This window comes from Aplidium turbinatum, chromosome 11, assembly GCF_918807975.1.
Source record: "Aplidium turbinatum chromosome 11, kaAplTurb1.1, whole genome shotgun sequence".
In the NCBI taxonomy this organism is placed as follows: domain Eukaryota; kingdom Metazoa; phylum Chordata; class Ascidiacea; order Aplousobranchia; family Polyclinidae; genus Aplidium; species Aplidium turbinatum.
This window is the reverse complement of record NC_137482.1, coordinates 7,972,694-7,993,217: the sequence shown is the minus strand read 5'-3', so window position 1 is coordinate 7,993,217 and position 20,524 is coordinate 7,972,694. Positions and strand designations below refer to the sequence as shown.

At 35.5% G+C, this 20,524-nt stretch overlaps 1 protein-coding gene across 1 annotated transcript in view; it reads left to right on the top strand.

The window, feature by feature from the left end:
• The window catches only part of LOC145780148 (uncharacterized), a 32,692-nt gene that overhangs the window by 1,209 nt on the left and 10,959 nt on the right, over positions 1-20,524 (top strand). Inside the window, exons 3-22 of the mRNA XM_082591859.1 lie at positions 1,407-1,555; positions 1,946-2,098; positions 3,453-3,627; positions 4,064-4,252; positions 4,808-4,941; positions 5,542-5,622; positions 5,980-6,139; positions 6,654-6,807; positions 7,298-7,527; positions 8,004-8,143; positions 8,492-8,597; positions 9,131-9,328; positions 11,590-11,679; positions 15,839-15,986; positions 16,497-16,814; positions 17,112-17,471; positions 17,916-18,035; positions 18,331-18,536; positions 18,936-19,043; positions 20,221-20,405. Of these exons, the coding sequence (XP_082447985.1) occupies positions 1,407-1,555; positions 1,946-2,098; positions 3,453-3,627; positions 4,064-4,252; positions 4,808-4,941; positions 5,542-5,622; positions 5,980-6,139; positions 6,654-6,807; positions 7,298-7,527; positions 8,004-8,143; positions 8,492-8,597; positions 9,131-9,328; positions 11,590-11,679; positions 15,839-15,986; positions 16,497-16,814; positions 17,112-17,471; positions 17,916-18,035; positions 18,331-18,536; positions 18,936-19,043; positions 20,221-20,405 (3,404 nt within the window). The remainder of the gene's footprint in view (positions 1-1,406; positions 1,556-1,945; positions 2,099-3,452; positions 3,628-4,063; positions 4,253-4,807; positions 4,942-5,541; positions 5,623-5,979; positions 6,140-6,653; positions 6,808-7,297; positions 7,528-8,003; positions 8,144-8,491; positions 8,598-9,130; positions 9,329-11,589; positions 11,680-15,838; positions 15,987-16,496; positions 16,815-17,111; positions 17,472-17,915; positions 18,036-18,330; positions 18,537-18,935; positions 19,044-20,220; positions 20,406-20,524) is intronic.

Sequence of the window (20,524 nt, the reverse complement as noted above, 5' to 3'; positions counted from 1 at the left end):
AAAAATTTGTGAATTGAAAGCGTTCAAGCTTTTTAGCTTGAACGCTTTCGATAATATTGCAAAGAAACAACAATATTGCCAAAGAAGCAACAATATTGCCTGGAGCTTTAAACGTTTATTGATAACCAGAACAGACACTTATATAACGCCTCATATTATAGTATACCAGAGGGGTTGATGACAAACATCCTTGTGCTAGTGCTACAGGATGATAAATGCACAATTGCACAAGCACTGATAAGCGTTTTTGATAAATTGACGTTTTTATGAATTGTGGCAACACTTCTTCATTGAATCTATTAAACGTTAAAATTTGTTCTAATTAATCTCTTGTGTATGCTTCAGATTAAACTGTAGGAGTGATGTGTTTTGGGATTGGGATAGACTACCAAGAGCGTTGACAAGGGGTCTAAGGGGTACTTTTGGACCCGAGCCCGGGGTTACTTTAGGGTCCGGGAAACATGAAGAAATTATAGCGTATTCTTTGGATGCAGTGTTTTTTTCTTTTAAATGTCATGATGATTCGGGGCCCAAAAATCTCATTAGTTCTGGCCCAAATTATTCTTTTAACGGCTCTGTTAACTACTATAACTCTTTTTTAAACAAACAAGGAATAGTTAATTCACATCACAACAATTGTTATAGTTTCAAATCACAGCTGTTCATATCGTAACCTAACGTAATTATTCAAGAACTTTGACAAGAACTCTAACATTGGAATAAATATTTTAGTTTTTTTTGATGGCCTGCAAGAGCCGTAAAACACCAAAGTCCTGATAGGCTACATCTGATTTTGTCCATAACATTGCATAGCTAATTTAAAAACTTTGTGAAAACTTTAACATTTTTTAAAAGCTGTTTACAGTATAGTATACGAAGTAAGACCTAAGGCTACTGTGTTTGATTGTTCTTGTCAGCAGCAACGTGGGCGGATGAGATCACTACTTGTTTGTGGTCATAGCATGCACGTTACCAGAAGGACACTTGTTTTTTTAGACAACAATTTTTCAGACAGAAGAAATCACCTTCACGGCGGCGAAAGCTTTATCAATAAATTATACAAACTTCCAAACCTGGCTGATTAAATTAATTGTAATGAACAATATATTTATTGTGACAAGGGAGTTTTCTAAAACTGTTATCTAATAATTCAGTATTTAAGACATTTTCTATGAAATATTGCAGTCAACAGCCTTGGCAGGGATATTTGACATTAATAGGCTATTGCAGCACTTATTCGCTGCTGTATTTAATAAGCTTGTTTTGAAGCTGTCAATTCTTTTAAGCTCCATTTGATCACATTGTCCATGCAGCTTTAAGTACCAGATACAACAATATTTTTTTAATTTGTTTTGTTTGTCCGTTTGTTAACACTGCAAAAAAACATACAAAAATGTGATATTCAGAACATGTGAGGGTCGGCGTCGTCCAATATTCTCACTGGTACCGACATATCCCGTTGGACCAACAGAAGTATATCAGGACAGAAGTGCCTCTTGGAGCATGTCAAAGTCAATTGTGTTTTGACAGCCATGTTAATCGGATTAAGCTCATGGTAAGTGGTGTACAATATTTGTTGCGTTGTTTAGAGACTACAGAGTACTATTTTTTCCTACCAAAAAGTTATTTCTAAACGGCCTTTCTACTTTAGATGGGGCCGCAGAAAATTTTTCCAAGAAACTCTATTTGCAAATATACAAAGCAAAAAATATTTTAAATAATCAATTTCTTAAAGAAAACAAATCAATAGCTTCTTTTTTTCTCTACAATCTGAACCTTAAAACATTTGACCAGGCTAACACTTACAATAGTATTTCAATAAAGTTTAATTTATGTCGTGGAACTGGTTTTCGTTCATTAGAACTCGTCAGCACAACTGAACACTTTTGATCAATTTCTTAAATTTTCTTTAATGACCGGACAAGTTTTATGGAATTGGTTTAAGGGCTACTCAACATATACCGGAGCAGCAATCCAAAAGACAGTCGAACTGGATTTTGCATCTTCAAAGCCGAAAGCGAATAAAATTATTGTCCTCTTGACCGACGGAGCGTCACAAGATGACGTCACAAATGCAGCTGCGTATGCCCACGCAAAGGTAATAACAAGACATTTCTATTTTGATAGCTATGGGCCTTCATGAACTTATGAAAATTAACGGAATCATAGTTTGGATTATAAAGACTTCTATTTGAAAACTCGTGACAAATTAATTTGGTGAAGTAATATCTAAAAGTATCTAAAGTTGGACGGAAACTGTTTTTTTCCATTTTTATTTTTCCTCCTAAAAGCCGGTAATTTGCAATTGGCCAGCTCCACGATTCCAATTCCTAAATTTGGCACAAAACAAAGACCTTTTGTTTTCGTTTGAGTTCTGCTTTTTCAAAATTTAGTATGAAAAAAGCTTGCTTTGAGAAAACAACATTTTTTTTTAAGAAAATGTTCTTTATATTTATTTCTATGATTTTTAATCTTTTAATCAATAAGTAAATATTTTATTATGTTATAATAATTTTTAAGCCTTTTAAGGTAAATTGAAAGGAGGCTTACACATATAACATGAGTTTGTTTAAGCCAACACAGAAAGAGATACTTTTTTTAAATAATCTTACTGGTTCCGAACCCAAATTATCTTCTCAACAGCCCAGTCAATGTGTCAACCATAAATTTGTGGACAAGAGCTAGGAGCACCATTACAAACGAAAATACGATTAAAAGATCAGATTGCCTGATTACCTCTTGTACAGTGTGTACCATAACGTTTTGATTTTGATCTAGAATATTTAAAACCACGTGTAGAATCAAAATTTGAGTTCCTATCCAAATAAAGAATTCTTGAAGCTCTGCTTGCCAAAGTTCAATCTTGGTAATTGTATGCTTGTAGCACATCCTTTTTGACGTTTTCATGTTTTTGCCTAATCAAGATCATTATACAATCAAGTTTTTGCTGTTTAAGATCATCAAGTTTTTGCTGAAATCTGTCACAGCTCATGTGAGCTGTGTCTGTTGGTAACGGACTTGTGTAGCCTCAAGTGGTGAACATTTGTGTCTCATCTTGAGTTGTGCTGGTTAGTTTAAAAATAATGTTTGCAGTTTCAGTGATACAATAAAATTTAATTTCAAACTGGTATTTTTTTCATCGTGTGCAATTATCTCACCCTATCGAAGGCGGTGTGCCGAAGACGGTCAACATATCTCTTTGCAATAATTATATCTTGCTAACGTAAATAAACTCATGTTGGATCCAATTGTGTGCTTCGTTTTATATGTTTGTGGTGCAACAAAGCAAACCCTTCTCCAAAGTTGTATGAATAAATTCAATATACTCGGCCTTAGACAGAAAATATTTTGAAATATGACGAAATATGGATTAACTTACCAAATAAACAGTGCAATACAAAAATATGAAAAACGCTTTTCCAACGTCTAATCAAAACAATGAAATTCTTCAGAACGTGACAATATTTTGTGTTGGGGTTGGTAAATATCGCCTTTCCGAATTACAAGTGATTGCAAATGGGAAACTGGACAATAACTGGAGAGTGTATCAATTGGCCAACTTTTCACTACTGCCCAGCACAGTCGACGACTTGCAACGAGAAATTAAAGCTGTTTATGAAATTACAGGTATTTGCCACGGTACTGCCTATTACAAAATTGTATTTTTTGAGTTATATGCAAACTTCGAGGCAATCCTGTTATTTAAAAATACGACTTCATTTCGTGTGTTCTGCTTCAATGGAAAATAGGGCCAGTTGAAGAAGCGGGCTTTCTGATAGCTATAGTTTACAAAAAAATGTCCACATCTTATAGGCTACTGTTCTTTTTTTACCGAGGTATAACGTTGAAATTCAAATTAAAGTATTGTGTGATAATTTGATATAGTTTTGATACAGTGATATACTGTAGTTTTGTGATCACGTCAAATTTTATTCATTTATCATAGTGATAAATTCAAATTGTGTTTAAAGTCAAATATGAAAACAGTGACATAGTTGATAAACAATTAATTCATTCACTGCGTCGGCACAAATTTTCTTTATAATTCTGTGATGTCTTCTAGTGTGTCCTTCATTGATCAAGCCAAGGCACGGCACACTTACATGCACCGACTCCAATAACATTGGTTCATCATGCAAATTCACTTGTTATGACAACAGCCACTTTACAATTCAAGGAAGTGCGAATCGAAATTGTCAATTGCTGCCTGATGCGGGACCTACATGGTCAGGAAACCCAACCACATGTGGAGGTATAAAATCACTGAAACTGTTTCAGTTCAGCTGGCCATAGCGCTAAAGAAGGTCGTCAGCATTTTTTTCCAGAACAACCTTTTTTTCGCCCGGTCTAGTCCACTTCTTCAATCGAGAACATTGTCCATCAACTCTGTTCTTCTTCCAGGTCTACGTTTTCCGTAAACCTATCCTTTGATGAGCAAAAATCAGCTAATTGTTTACTGGCGTAGACAGTAGCGTACGTAGGATTTTGTAACGAGAGAAGTCATTTGATCTTATTTAAGATTTTTGACAATGAGTAACACTTGTTTCTAAGGACATCTTATAACTTATAAACATCTTATATCCGTTAAATCACAAAGATATTCTTTTAAAAAAATGAGGAGGGTGGAGTCATGGTCTAATGCCCCCTTCCCTACGTACGCCACTGGGTAGGGATTATGTTTAGTTTGTTTAAATTAATTGCAAGTACGGTGAAATACCGCCAGGACGAACTTGAGTGGCATATGATGTGAGTGGCATTTTGAAGTTTGAAGGACGAACCATATGCAAAGTAAAAAAAATGTTTTTAGCTTGTTCCGGGAGCTTTGATCTCTTGCTCATCATCGATTCATCTTCTAGCATTGAAGATTTCAACTTTGAAATCATAAAAGATTTTATAATGCGACTCGTGGACACATTTGAGATTGGTGAAAAAGACGTCCAGGTACTAATTTGAAACCCGTGATTGAAAGAATAATATTTTCAGACAAACGGAGTGTTAAAGACTAGATAAAGAATGCTGAATACTTAAGTCTACTCGCACAAAGCTTGCAAAAGCATCCATGTTCATTTGTTATGCTATTTATTTGTGAAAAGCGGTTGCAGCAATTCGGTTTCTGTCACTTGTTTGCAGTTACGTTTTTTTCGTTACTGTTAATTTTCATCAATTTAAACAGAGAAACTTAGAGCTCAAATGGCTATTCGGGTAGCAAACTTATTTTCTTCTTCACTATTTCTCGTATATTGCTTATTAAAGTTTAGACAGAGGCGATATGTCTATTCATAAGTGTCATTTAATTGCCTGGAAAGTTTTCATGAGTCTGTGGCACAATAGGTAAAAAATTTTAATCGAATCGTGAAAATATTTAATACATGCATCAACAACAACGGCAGATTATCTGAGTTCAACACAAGATGATATCTTGTGATCAACAACCTTAAGTAACTGCAAAATGCAGAATGACTTTATAGATCTGTAGTTGTTTTTTTTGATGTGTTGTTAATCAATTTACAAGAAGCTATTTAGTTGCTTTTAATCTAACAGATCTCTGCAATGCGATACAACCGACGCGTGGATGACATGTGGGATTATAACACACACAGAGACCGCACTTCACTTCTTAAAGTAAGTACATTGTTAGCGTTTAAAGACTGTTTGTCATGTGATAAAAGAGGTGATTTGATGTTATTTTGACTTCATTATTATTATTCCCTTGTACTACTGCATTAATGCTAAAGTTCAACTTGTAAAACAAACTTATTCAAACTAAATCTCTTGCTGCCATGCGTTTAGTTGCCTAGACATTGCACTGCAATTATAGTCCCTAACTCACAGGAAGAAAAATAAAACTTTGAAATAAAGAAGCATAATGTTAAATAAAAATAGAAAAAGACAGTTTATCAGGCCAACAATGTTAATTGCTACTTCAATGACTTTAGCAGTTTTACCAGATAAATGATTAATGCATTTTAATAAATCCAGGCGATATTGAATATTCATTATGGTGGTCGAGGCACTTTAACTCGCAGAGCATTGAACTATGCTCTCAAGCACAAGTTCAGCCCAGAGTCTGGAAGAAGACCCAATCATCCTCATGTAACAATTGTTTTTACTGACGGAAATGCACCAGATCCTATTGATGGTATGTCATTGGTATTTTCTTATTGATTAACTTATCACTTTTACAGGAAATGATTGTAGGCTATATCTGTTTGTGCAATATTATTGCACTTTTCCAGATCACTCTGAGATCAACTGTTCGACTTTGCGTTCTGAATTACCCAGTGCCTCATGTATGGCCATTGGTCAGTGGCCCAGTATGGTCTCATGTATGGCCCTCATGACCAGTGATGACCAGGTCTGGTATAGCGTAGGCCTACTAATTGCTGGTTTAAAGCTACCGTAGGAGACAAACAAAAGGCTTACGTGATGGTCGAACAGTAGGCCTATGTTTAATTGCAAAAGAAGAAAGCTATTACGCTAATCAGCAATTCTTATGAAGCTTCAAAGTTGGGCTACAGTGCCAACAAAAACGGTTGAAAACAACTATGCCTAAAGGCCTACTGTAAAGTATGGTAGGCTTATCTGTTTCAGTTTTCCAGAGTTTAGTCAAATGTGTTATAAATGTAGAAACTGTAATGATATCAAATTTTCAGAGCCGACGAAGCGACTTCATGAGATGTCACGAGTAATTGCCATCGGCGTGGGAAACGCGAACCAGTCACAGATTGATACAATTGCTTCTGATCCTGACACTCTGTACTCCTACAAGGCGATCGGCAATTTTGTCGAGTTGTTGAGCTTGTTGAGGTAAACAATTGCTTCATTTGCCGAGAATGTTAAAAGATTTAGAATGATTAAAGCAAAAATGTGACAGTTTTATCGTTTTTAAAACTTGAATCCATTAGAAGCAATTGAAGGTTTTCAAAGAATGCAAATTGCAAAGATCCAAAGTTATTTGACATTACAGTATTATTATTGTTACGTTTTAATAAGCTGGAGAATGGAGATGCTACTATATTAGCGTATAGCAAAATCAACTCTTTAATAAATTAAGTTAAGAGATAAGATTTTTGTGCAAACGCCAGTATTCGATAAATGCAAATTAGCAGTAGGTACTTAAGATATTTGTTTGTTTTCATTGAAATGTAGAACATTTGCCTCTCTTTATGTTTACTGCTTATAACATTATTTGATATAAATTTAATATCATATTTCTTCGATCATTTTTCCAATTTGGCCTTAGAGCAACTATTAATATTGCCAGTTGTTTGAAGTTTGTTTTGTAATAATTTTACAGTGACGTCGTGAAAAAAATATGCAAGGCTCAGCAATCCGTGATTTATACAAGTTGCTCCTTGAAAGAGCTTTCAAACCCAAGTAACTGCCATCCACTTTCTTGTTCGAATTCCAACAAAGCTGGATCTGTATGTACGGCTACTTGTTGTTCGGGATTTGAGATTCAAAATATTCCTGCAGCACATTGCAACTACGATGGGAATTGGTCTCAAACAACGTGGAAATGTGTAGGTAGGCTCAACACATCATTTTGAATTTGACTGACAAAGATTTGCGTTTGAACAGTTCATTAATGAACCATTTGTCCTAATATTAAAATATTAAATCTCCGGTTAAATCTTAGAATTTTCAAAACGTTGAGGCTAAAAATTGCTAGTCAATCTTATTTTCATCAAGTTTGAACAGTCAGTTTTACATTTTTTTTATCAAAACCAATTCTAATAGCAGATAGCCTATTGGCATAGAAATTGCTGCAATAATTACAAAATTCGCAATCACTATACCAACTCCAACCGAACTGGAAATCTCAAAAATTTCAGTCACAAAGTCAAAAATGCTGGATTTTACTTCGTCATATTTTTGGATTTTAAACTTTCACTTGTTCTAGTTTAAAATCGTCATTACACATAAAACAGCAATCAAAAGAGTATAGGCTACAGTGAGTTGAAAATAGAAATGGTTTTGATGCTATTCCTTTGTTTTCACAGCAAAACCTTGTCCTAATATTGCTTCAAGTCCAGGTCTGAGGACAAGTTGTACCGACGGAAACAATGTTGGATCAATCTGTGTCTTATCTTGCGAAGATGGATACGCCATAGTTGAAGACAGTTCGCATCTAAATTGTGAAGTGAGTGTGTTAACCTACATTTTAGAAGAAACTTTTCGCCATTTTGAGTTTTGCCACTAAATCGACAGTGTAGTCTACTGCGAATGTGCAATTGTGCATTGATGACATCAGTAGCTGTAAATGTTGGCATTTCGGCAATAATTTAATCTCTTGCCATTGTTCATTTTGTTGGAATCAATTTTTCTGTAATACCGTATCGTACTGGCATTTTTACCTTATTCAAATAGCCTCCGACATGCACAAGCGGTTGGAATAAAAATAACATTTTGTTTGTTGCATCTTTTACGTCTGTCTGAACTCAAGGTTGGTATACAAAAACTAAATGTTAATTTGACATTTTTGATGAAGAGTAAATATTTGGATGGATACCATGGCTGCACAAACAGATGCCTCCAGAGACAAACTCCCAATGAATTGCGATCACGTTGGGAACATCGTCCCATAGCATGCATAGGTAATAACGTTGACCACGAAGTAAATTTGTTTACTAAACAAGCCAAGTAATGCTTTAGATGGAATAATATTTGGTGACTAATGATTAAGCTCCATTTTATTAATTATCAAAACGTTTTGCAGTGTGATTAAGTATACACCTTAGTTTGCTTTTGGAAAGCACCTATTATTTTTTAAACAGAATAATTTTCAAGCCACGTATACTTTCTAAGAACACACATACTGTAGTTTAGTGGTTGCTGAAGTGTGTTTATTTTAGTTTGTGTTGTCTCTTATATTATTGTAAACATTGTATCTTCAATACATCGCAGCTTCTGTCTTTGTTCAGTTGAAATAAACAACTGAGGTGTCAATTCATCGAAGCGATGTCCTATAGACTTACAATGCCGCATAACTTGGAAAAAAAAGAAACTCTCTCCATAAGTTTAAACAACTTGTCATACATCTCTTATACACATGCTTTACTTTGCACTGTTACGACCATTAGGTTTCTGAACATTTAACAATTGACCCTACTTCTATTAATTGTCATAGAGCTTGATGAGTGCCTAGCAAACCCTTGTCACAATGGAACCTGTATGGACGAAGTGAACGGTTTTACTTGCGTATGCAATCCTGGTTATACTGGAAGATTGTGTGAATTAGACATTAACGATTGCGAGCCAAACCCTTGCCAGAATGACGCAGCTTGTCTTGATGGAATCAATTCTTTTACCTGTGAATGTATATCAGGTACATAAGCATATCATAGCCGAGATTCTTGGCCATACGACTTGAACTGTAACTCGTAGACTGCTGTGTGTATATCTGTGCATGGTTGTGAACTGTCATAGCAAAGCAAAGGATTTAAAAAATCTTTCAAAGTACGATATGTTGCTAGGTTTGCGGTTGGATACACAGTTTGAAATTTCAATGACATTTAAAGCCTACGAGAAAATATTTCCAACATAAAAATTTGGGACGTTTTTAATTTTTAATTTGTGTCTTCCAAGGTTGATGTTGGTTTTGATGTTAATTAATTGGAGAGATCCAATTAAATTAGACCTACACATAAATGAACTACTATTGTAAAAGTTATGTGACAGATAGAATAATATAAGTTTTCGGTAGGATACTGTCGTTTTAGATTTATAGAAATACGAAAGCAAAAATGAATAATATAGTTTAAGATTCAACTGCACGCTTCATTGCACAACTGCACTCTTAAATGTAGCAGCTGTTCATTGTTTATTTCTAATAGTGTCAAGCAATATTGTTTTTGCAAAACATACCATTATTGTTTTTAAAAAATCAAATTGTTGCATTCCGTAAAACTACTACTGCAACTGCAAGTGTCAATCTATCGACAGTTCATTGCAAGTTAGCTTTTACTAATGCATAATGTTATGGAGGGAAATAGTAGGCCTACTGTAACCTGTATTTTGTTGTGTAATTTCATAACATTGTTTTTCTTTTCATGTTAATATTTTTTTTTGCCTTCGTATACATTTTCAGATTTGATGAAAGCACTTTTGTTTCTTGAAAAATAATTTTTATATAGCATTCACAAACGTGTTTTGCATGTTTTTGCCCACCACCTCTTAATTTTGACAACACTGTATACTCAGTTATTTACAATATTTAATTTTATTTATTCATTTCTTCTTGCCATATATTTTGAAATGTGCTTTGTTACATATTGAAACACTGTTATCATGACAATTTTGTGCATGGGTTATGGGTTTCATTAAATTAGTTAATCTTACTTGCAATTGTTGTTAAAATCTTAATTGATAGCATTTTACCGTTTTTGAATCGATTGTAAACACAGTAAGCTACGTACACTACTATACAGAAGCAGTGTTAGGCTATACCTAAAGTACGTTATTGCTGAAAAATTGCAGTGGAGCCAAAGTTACAGTCACATTGGCCTTTTTCTCACCTTCTTTCTCATTCAATCAAAGGTCAAAATTCTTTCATATAACTCTACCTACCAGAAAAAACTGCCTTCATTGTTCAGAATTAAGAAAATCGCTCTTAGCAATGTCTACAGGAATAGAGTATGGAACTTCTAATACATCTGGGCTACAAAATGTTGTGATGTGTGTGACTATGGTGCCATTACCAATCAAATTATGCAGACGATTGACCTTTATGCATAATTATATAGTTTTACATAATGATTTACATGTTAAATTTTTTTTTTCAATTGTATATCAAGCTTTAGTTTTTCGCTTAAGTATCAATTTCAAAACTGTCGGCTATTCAGCAATTTTCGTATGAATGCGATGAGAGTTGAAATTTATATTGTTTAAAGAATAAATGCTTTTAAAAATTGTGTCTTGTCTTTGCCTTTAGAAACAACCCACTCGCAATATTAGAAAAGATGTAGGCTACTTCAAAGGCGATTTTTGTGAAAATCGTGTGTGCAATATATTGAGACGGTACAATAAAATTGTTCCGTATTAATAGATCTTTGCAGTCGTTTCTATCTTGCATTATGGTATCACAGACAATAAATCACCAGATGATCTACAAAACACATTTTCTAAGTTTATGTGATTACAAGCCAGTTGTATTTTGCATATTTCGCACTGAAATGAGTGTAAATCGACGATGCATCCATTGGTCAGCAGCAAAAACAATGTGTAGCCAAAGCACTTACTTATCTGTTGATGAGAAATATAAATACAAAACGTATCTTTTCTATAAAAATCAACGGGTATCGGAAAGGAAAAGGAAACGGAATTCTTGTTTTTACTGCAACTTTCGGCTAAAAAGCTTACTAAAATTCCATTCAGTTACGCCCATGCCATCAATTAAGCTATTGTATAATTAACATGGAGAACTGAATCCATGATTTATAAGTTGATGAAATAAAATGATCAAAACTATTTCTTTGATAAAAGTAGACTGTAAAAACAGACCTCGTGGCTTCATTCTTTTTTTTAAATTTCTTCACTGCCACATTATTCTTGTAGTTGTTATCTAAACCATTTGAAGATGCATTGCAGGTTTTATCGGCATTCTTTGTGAACACAACGTCAATGGTTGTAATCCGAGCAAGTGCAAAAACAATGCAACATGCATTGAGAAACGAAACGGTAAGAGTTTCCGTTTCTTCATTTCGAAATGAAGAAACCGCTGTATTATATTATTTCCGCTGTTTTATATAACTCTAACTGGTATAGCTTAAACTGATATGAAAATCGTTGCCAAAAACCTTCTTTCAAACTTAAATCGTGATCAAATTAAAAAAGAGGGGGGTTTGCGACACTTTTTAACCTTGAATGGGCATAAACTCCACAAGGGATCCACGTAAAGCAGATACTTAAAGCATCTAAATATAGTGAAAAAAATATTTGAAACAATTTTAAGATATTAACGTCTACCCTTTAAAGTACGTGTTAATTTGAAGAGAAGGAGACATTATTTATGGTCTCTGTTAAAGAAGGACTTTTAGTGCAAACTAACACACGTTAAAAATATTTTTGATCCTAATTTTATTTAATTAAATTAAGTTCAAATCCAAATAATTTTAACGTGTGTTAGTTTGTTAAAGAAGGACCTTTAGTGCAATTTTTTATGGTCTCTGTTATTTATGGTCTCTGTTAAAGAAGGACCTTTAGTGCAGAGACCATAAATAATGTCTCCTTCTCTTCAAATTAACACGTACTTTAAAGGGTAGACGTTAATATCTTAAAATTGTTTCAAATATTTTTTTCATTAACTCGTGATGACTGAAAAAACGCTTATTGCAAGTGCCTGTTTGATCTTGCTTTTAGGTTCATAAATTTTACATGTCTTCTTATATCATGTCTTCTTATTGTTTTTATAGTGTTAAATGTAGTGTTGTTGCTTAGTTATGTCTGTTTATGGTTTAAAAGAGTTACCTCTCTACCCAAACTGTATTCTTATATCAAGTCTTGTGAAGTTGATTATTAGTCTACTAATTCACACATTCTTTGCGAAAAAGTTGTATAAGTCACCTTTTTCTTCTACTTCTTCCTTTTCTTTTTCTTCTTCTTCCTTTTCTTTTTCTTTTCATTTTTCTTCGTCGTCGTGTGTCACACGGCCGTAGGCCAGAGCATGACGCAATCTCTTGCTCCATTTGTAAATTCAAAGGTCCCACTTGCTGCACTGGGTGGTAACAGTGGTGCCGAAGTAGGGGGGATGGGGGATATATCCCCCCCAATATTTTGGCAGCATCCCCCTCAATAATTCAGAAAAAAAAATATTTGCTATGAAGTTGTACTTCGATTTAGTTGTTTGCAAGCATCTCGAATTGCTGTTGTTTTTCTTTTATTAATGTTTGACCACAGTTCTAAATTGTCTTGGATTTGACGCTAGTCATTGAAGGTATTATTTTATTAAGGACGAGTTTGACTAGGCCACTGGCCCACGGCACTGCAGTAATAAAGAAACTGCAGAAACATATTTGGGACTTGTGCTGATTTTGAAGCCTTTGACACTTATAGAGCAATTTAGTATCACGTAGAAAGGAGAAAAGCTTGACATTGACTCTTGTGAAAAGCTATTTCAGACCCTGAAAATCACTCGAGAGAAATATCGTGATTTGGAGTTTGAGAACAATTACTAAAATGCAGTTTCGCTTCCGGAAAAATTTGCTGCTAATTTTATCACGCCTTTGCAAGCACCACGGCAAAGAAGAGTCCCTGAAAGATTAGGTGGAGGCTCAATGGCAGCTACTGCAGACACTCAACTGCATTATAAAATATTTTACAATCAGTTCATGGACAGAGTTATCTCTAAACTGACCGAACGGTTTGAAAGTAGCCTGAATTCCGATTCGGCAAAGTAAGCCATAAAGAACTTGCACCAATTTTCAAGACCGGTTTAGCCTAGTTCCTGAAATGGTCAAAAATTATCCAGAGCTGAATAGACAATCGATGAGTTAACAAACTGAAATTGATTCATTCATAAAGGCAACAGGAGCAAAATCTCTGTACGATGCTAAAAGAGCTTACCAGGCATTGTCCGAGTTAGAAAACCTCTCTATTCTCAAATACTCCAGCTGATTAAGATCCTCTTAATTTGCCCGGTAAGCTCTGCTGCTTGTGAGAGGTCGTTTTTCAATCTTCGTAGATTGAAAACCTGGCTGAGAAATACTTTGGGACAGGAAAGGTTGAATGCTAGCATTGTTTGCAGCATTCACCAAAATATTCTTAATGACATCAGCATAAATGACAGTGCTAATGAGTTTTCAATGCGCACTACCGTAAGTAGAATGTTCGGTTGTAACAAGTTCTTGTGATGTGTTTGAAAGTTAGTATTTTTGTCATAAATTTGCAGATGCTCTTCTGTAGCTTCGATTGTTTTCAGTCTCCTGACTAGTAGTGACTTTGTTCTATATAAGAGTGCACTAAGTGTAGTGATTCTAGTGAAGGAGAGGGCAAGAAGAAAAGTATAACTTCTGTTTTTTTTTGGAAAAACTAAGTAGGCCTATTCATTGGAAGGTCATAGATTCGAATCCCGCTGGAGGTACCAATTTTTCTTTGCTTGTTTCTTAATCTTGCAGCAGTCCTTCACAAGACCACTGGTAGGGCTTTTATCTCCATGATTTCTTGTCTGTATATTATGCTGTTAGCAGCTAATTTACCGAGGTCCGGTGATTGTTTAATAAACTTAATGCCAGTACCACTAAAATAGTGTATAAAAGTATGTATCCCCACCAATGTTCAAAATCGTCTAAAATTTGATAAAATTTTGGTTTATCCCCCCCAATCCTCAACTAACTTCGGCATCACTGGGTGGTAAGCTGCAGGTACGGAAGAAGATGATCAGCTGTTTACGCTGGTAGCCACAGACACATATAATTGGGAGTGTCTTCTAGCCCCATTTTATCAGTGCAGATTAAGTAACGCCAACATTGGTTTGGAGTCGATTTAGTGTTTTCCACTTTGCCCAAGGGGTTTCTGCTCTGAGAATCTTCTAAAAGTGCAATTTTACATTTCGTCTGACAACTTATATCCCTAATGATGATGCTAGGTTATGCTTGCGAATGTGCTGCTGGATACTCTGGACAGAATTGTGATGAAACCATCGATTGGTGCAATTCTCGTCCATGTCGGAATGGAAATTGTTCAAACACCTTGAGTAGATTCGTTTGTGATTGCACTTCTAGATTCACTGGACAAATGTGTGATACAAATATCGATGATTGCCTATCTGCCGACTGTCTGCATGGCGGTAAAATGTCTTCCGTAATAACCACAGTGCTTCATTTATGATTTTTTAATTAAGATTAGTTTTTCAAATTCAAATATTTTCTACGCAAAAATATAATTTTAAAGTTGAACAGCGGTAGACTATGTGGTTTTGAGAGTAAATATTCGTTCATTCATGTTTCTTATTTCCGACCACTAAAGCAAAAAACAACATTACTTGCCATAACATAGCAAGAATCTAAAAAAGGTAGAAGCGACAAAACGCAAACATTAAAGCGTGTTCGAGAAAAAATGATTTACTTAATCAAGGATTTTGGCAAGGTCGCAACATCTTGTATGGTTAAGGAATATTCGCAACTGCCGCAACAAAATCATTACTGTAGGCTACCCAACTTAGATAAAATCAAGCCTTGTAATAGTCATATCATTTTATTTATATTAAGACTGCATTAAAGCCAGAAGTACAAAAACAAAGTAATGGATATTTATGACATTCTAATAGACTACAGTAGGGCCTATTGTATCTCATGGCTAACTACTTTATTCTGCCTAAGATGGCTCAAGCTCAGTTGATTCAACGCCCGACTTTGTGTACGAAGAAATTACAAAATCGAGTAGCACTGGTTCGGCTCTCGGGGTGTGTGCTTGAGCAATGCACTTTCAGGAAAGCTCTCCATTCAGCGGCACCTTGTGGATAAAATAATTTACAGACAACAACAGTTTAACTAGCGGAAATTTCCTTCTGGCAATTTCGGTGACCGGGCGTGCGTCAGTGGTTCAAAGATTCTTCAAGTAAGAGAATTAGCTGGTATTAAACTCTCAAAGACGCTTTCTCACTCCAAGTATAAAGATTCCCACAACCAATCAATCATGATCTATATTGGCTAACTCTTAAATTGTAGCTTGGTCTTGCGTAGCTTGATAAAATTACACTTGCCGGTAGTGCTTCACTTACATCTTGTTTTGGTGTTTAGATAATTGCTTTTGTATTGCTTAGCCTACTTGCTGTCTAGTAACCAATAAAACAAGGTTTGTTTACTGAGTGCATACGATTTTTATTATGGGTTTTAAATAGGGAGCTGTTATGACGTAGTGGACGGTTTCATCTGTTTATGCACTGATGGGTACACAGGAGAACGCTGTCAAACCTACTTGTTCCTGTGTGATTCCGAACCATGTCTTTATAACGGAACGTGTTTACAAACAGAACCCAGCCAGCATAGGTAAATCTATAATTGAAGTTTTTGGAAGTGCACTGAAATAGCTTAAACATGGTTGTTTTGTTTCGCTATGTGTTAACGAATGATGGCATCAGATTTCAGTGATGGGTGTAAATTAAAACTTATGTTTCGCTTTCTACTCACTCAATTGATGAACAACTCTTCAAGACTTTAGATTTTTTGATATTGAATCGATTTAAAATATAGTTTGTCGTCTCAAGGCTTACGCCAGGTGGTTTAAGATTTAGATTAAGTGGGCGAGAAAACGAGAAAGCCAATCTTCGTTTCTACCTTCAGACATGCTTTTGGTGTCTTGCCAAAGACACAGCAGCATGCTTTTGAGCGGTGTCGAACCGGTGCCCTTTCAAGTGCCGTTCCAGGGCTTTCACCACTCGTTTATGCAGCCGACTTAAACTACTGTCACGCTATTAAAACATTCAAATGTTATTGAACATCACGCTATTAAAACATTCAAACAAGTGTCTTTTCAATAAAAATGGCATTTTTTTGTAGTTGCCATTGCGCGGAAGGATACAAAGGTGACAATTGTGAGATTGATATCGATGAATGTGAGTCGAGCCCGTGTTCGAACAGAGGAACCTGTCTCGACAAAGTGGCAGATTTTCACTGTCTGTGCATAAGAGGGTTCGAAGGAAAACAATGCCGTATAGACAAGAACGAGTGTGCTTCGAACCCTTGTCAAAATGGAGGAAGATGCAAGGATCTTCCAGGTCGATTCCGTTGCTCCTGTCCTCCAGGTTACGCAGGAACTACTTGTGGACTTCTCACTTCTCAGTGCTCTTCGTCATCATGTGGGAACGGAACGTGCATGTTAGTTCCTTTTTAGACAAAAAACATCAATTAGCTTTTTGCTTGAAGTTTAAAACACTCAAAATAATATGCTCATAAGACCGTTTAGATTACTGTAAGCAAGTTTTAAGAAATTTGTATATTAGACAACTTTTCGCTCCTACAATGTACGTGGCTCAATAAAAATTGTCAATGAAACGGCATAAAGATGTGCTATTCTACGTAATTCACTTGACAACTGCTTTCATAGCACACGTTTTGAAGTTTGACTCCATATTAGCTTCCATACCATTTGCAGAAATTTTGTTACCATTTCAGAAACCAAGTTAATGGACGCACATGTCATTGTAACCATGGGTTCACAGGAACTAATTGTAGCATTGGCATCGACGAGTGCAGTACAAATCCGTGCAGGAACAATGGAACTTGCCTGGTGTTAGATATTGGGTTCCGGTGTGATTGTCTACCAGGATACACAGGACAGACATGCAGTGCTGACGTCACTGCTTGTTTGATCGGTGGCAATATCTGCAATGAGAATGGAAGATGTAGAGACCGTGCGGATAGTGCTCACTGTGAATGCTTTGATGGATTTGAAGGAAGATTTTGCGAACTCGAGACCAATGAATGCAATTCGTCCCCGTGCATTAATGGATATTGCACCGATAGATTTCGAAAGTAAGTTTTTGTCTTTTACAGTTCCACCTTTTGACTGCCTGTTGAAACTAAGTGAGATTCTTCTTTTTTCGTATGAGAAGTTGTTTGCACTATAGTTTAATGTTTAATTACGTAAGCTAATATAATACACAAGCATTGCTTGGGTTTGGAAAAGTAAAGAATCATCACCCTTTAAACTACAACCTAAGTCTGTTTCATGAAAAGCTCTCTTTCGTACTTCTTTCTGGTTTATGATTTTAAAAACAGTTATTGCAATAACATAAAAGACAATTACAACACTCAGTAGGTCTTGTTTATTATCCCTTGCTTATAGGTATCACTACAAAAATATGCGTATTGATGTCAATAACATAAGCTATGCATCTCTCTAAAAATAAAGCCTTTAGTGAATTCATACAAAGACTAATTGTAGCTTGTCGTCTTAATTTTCTTATTGTTATTAAGGTACGAATGCACATGCTGGTCTGGTTTCGATGGATACAACTGCGAGAATAACATCAATGAATGCACAGAAAATGTTTGTCAAAATGAAGGGAGATGCATCGACCTTGTCGCAGATTTCAGGTATAGTTTGAAATTCAATGGCTAAAACAGTTTGTAGTTTTCTAGACATGGTGAGCATAAAGGGATTTTTAGTGAAAGCACATTGTTTATTGGTGCTAATGCACTTGATTTAAGTTAAAGGCCCACTCCTTTCGAACAACTGCTTAAAAACACGTTAAATGATGTGCTGTAGTTGTTAGTACAGAATAAGAAAAAAAATATCGTAAACTGAGCGAAATCAAGATTTTGCAAAATAGAGCAGCTTTAAACACGAAGAGCAAAAAAGAGAAATGATTCAAGATTGTTCTTTTTGCAGGTGTGAATGTATGGATGGATTTGTTGGGAGAAATTGTGAAAGAAACTATGACGAATGTTCTTCGAATCCGTGTCTACGCGGTGGGTTGTGCGAAGATGGCGACAATATATTCCGCTGCATCTGTCCCCCACATTGGACAGGAGATCGATGCGAGATTCGATTTGATGAATGCTCCAGCGAGCCATGTCTAAACAGGGCGTGGTGTGGTAAGATATGTTTGGGATGTAATTCTAATAAGTTATTAGCTAGTAGGTCTATATAGTGAATTGTTACTGTACGGTAGTGAATCAAGGCAGAAAAAATACTTCCATCTTTAGTTTGAGTTTTTTAATGCCAGAGCTAAGCACTGACTACAGTAAGTCGCTTTCTATTTATAACCAAAAACTCAAATAATTTTGTATCATTCTTTATTGAGCTTTGTCGGCCTATATTGCAAACTTCAGTCTTGTCTGAGTGTGCGGTATATGAATAGCTGAATACCGTACTTAATCAAAAATAAACGATGAGCTTAACTAATAGACTAGTTTTTGAATACGGTATTTAGTTTTGTAAACCAACAACTCATAGGTTACTTTCACATTTATTGACTATGTCTTGTATTTTAGAGGTCCCCGAAGAGGGTGGGTACATGTGCACATGCTTGCAAGGTTACATTGGACGCAACTGCGAAAATTACTTCGGGAATTGTGAAACAAGTCCATGCCAAAATAATGGTAGGCCACAGATAAATTTAATACTGGCCTGAAAACTTTTATTTTAGTAAACAGTAGGCGTAGGCCTAATTTGTAAGTTTTGTTAGTCATAGAACGTTACATAAGCTATGTCACCTAAAAGAGTTAGTTTTACTTGAGCTGAGAATTAAATCAAAATATCCAACTCAGTAATGACAGCTTGAACTTGCCTATAAACTCGAGACGCCACAAAATCTTTCCAATTCCGATTTCACAAACCTGATTTTGCTATGCTGGATGCTGGATTGTAAATGCAATTATTATTAGCCTATTTTTATATGGCTATTTCCATTTTCATTCGTAGTGAGCTGTACTTACAATCAATAGACTACAAGTTTAATTTGACGTCCTACTTAACATTAACTTACTGTATAATAGTCTAATCTTCTTCACCTTCTGGCATTATTCCTACTTCAAATGAGGTTTCCAGTGTAGATTGCAGTTTTCCACATGCTCTGTACTGTAAGCAGCACTTTCTTTTTTCACTTCTACTATTTCAAGATCTTCTGCCACGCAGTCTCTCCATCGTCTTTGCGGCCTACCTCGCTTTCGTTTCCCAACTTCCAATTGTCTCATTCTTCTGGGACATAATCTTTATCTTTCCGTACAACGTGTCTCAACCAACTGAGACGTGTATCTCTCAGCTTATTTCATCTTTCCACCTTGCAGTTGTTTTCTAGTAAATTCATTTCTTACCTGCTTTGTCAATCCTAGAGACTATCGAAGCATTTTCATTTCAGCCCCATGCTTTCTCTTTTCATGTCTTTGTCAAGGCTACGACGTCTGCATATCATGTAACATTGCTAGTGTTACCATCGCTTAATCAAGTTTTCCCATGAGCTTTTCTAACACCTTTTTGTCATACATGATTCCTGTTATTTTCTTTCATGCTCTCTATCCTGCCTGGCATCTTTTCGTCACCTCTCTGTCACTTGTTCGGATTTCATGGACTGTCGAACCAAGATACTTGAACTCTTTTAATTGTTTCAACATCCTTTTGCTGTATCCTGTTTTTGCCTACTTATTTTCATACCTCTATCCTTCATCGCTGCTTTCCAAGTCTCCAGTCTCTGTTCCGCTTCCTCTCTTGTCCTTAACACACTTGCACTTATAGTATAATGATACGAAATGATAAATTAATTGATACATACAATTTTAGGTCAGTGTGAGGACACAATGAATGGCCGCCGTTGCCATTGCTTATTCGGATTTGAAGGAAATTCGTGTGAAATAAATGTAAATGATTGCTCCCTTAACCCTTGTCAACATGGTGGAAGATGTGTAGACATAGAAGGAGGATACCACTGCCTTTGTGAAGAAAGTTATAGGGGTGATAACTGCGAGGTAACAACGCGAGTAAACAAGTGTTATTTATAACTTTATACAAATATTTAACAAAATAAAAAAATAAAAAATTATTTATAACAAATGTGTTATTTATAACAAATGGTGCAAAAACACCA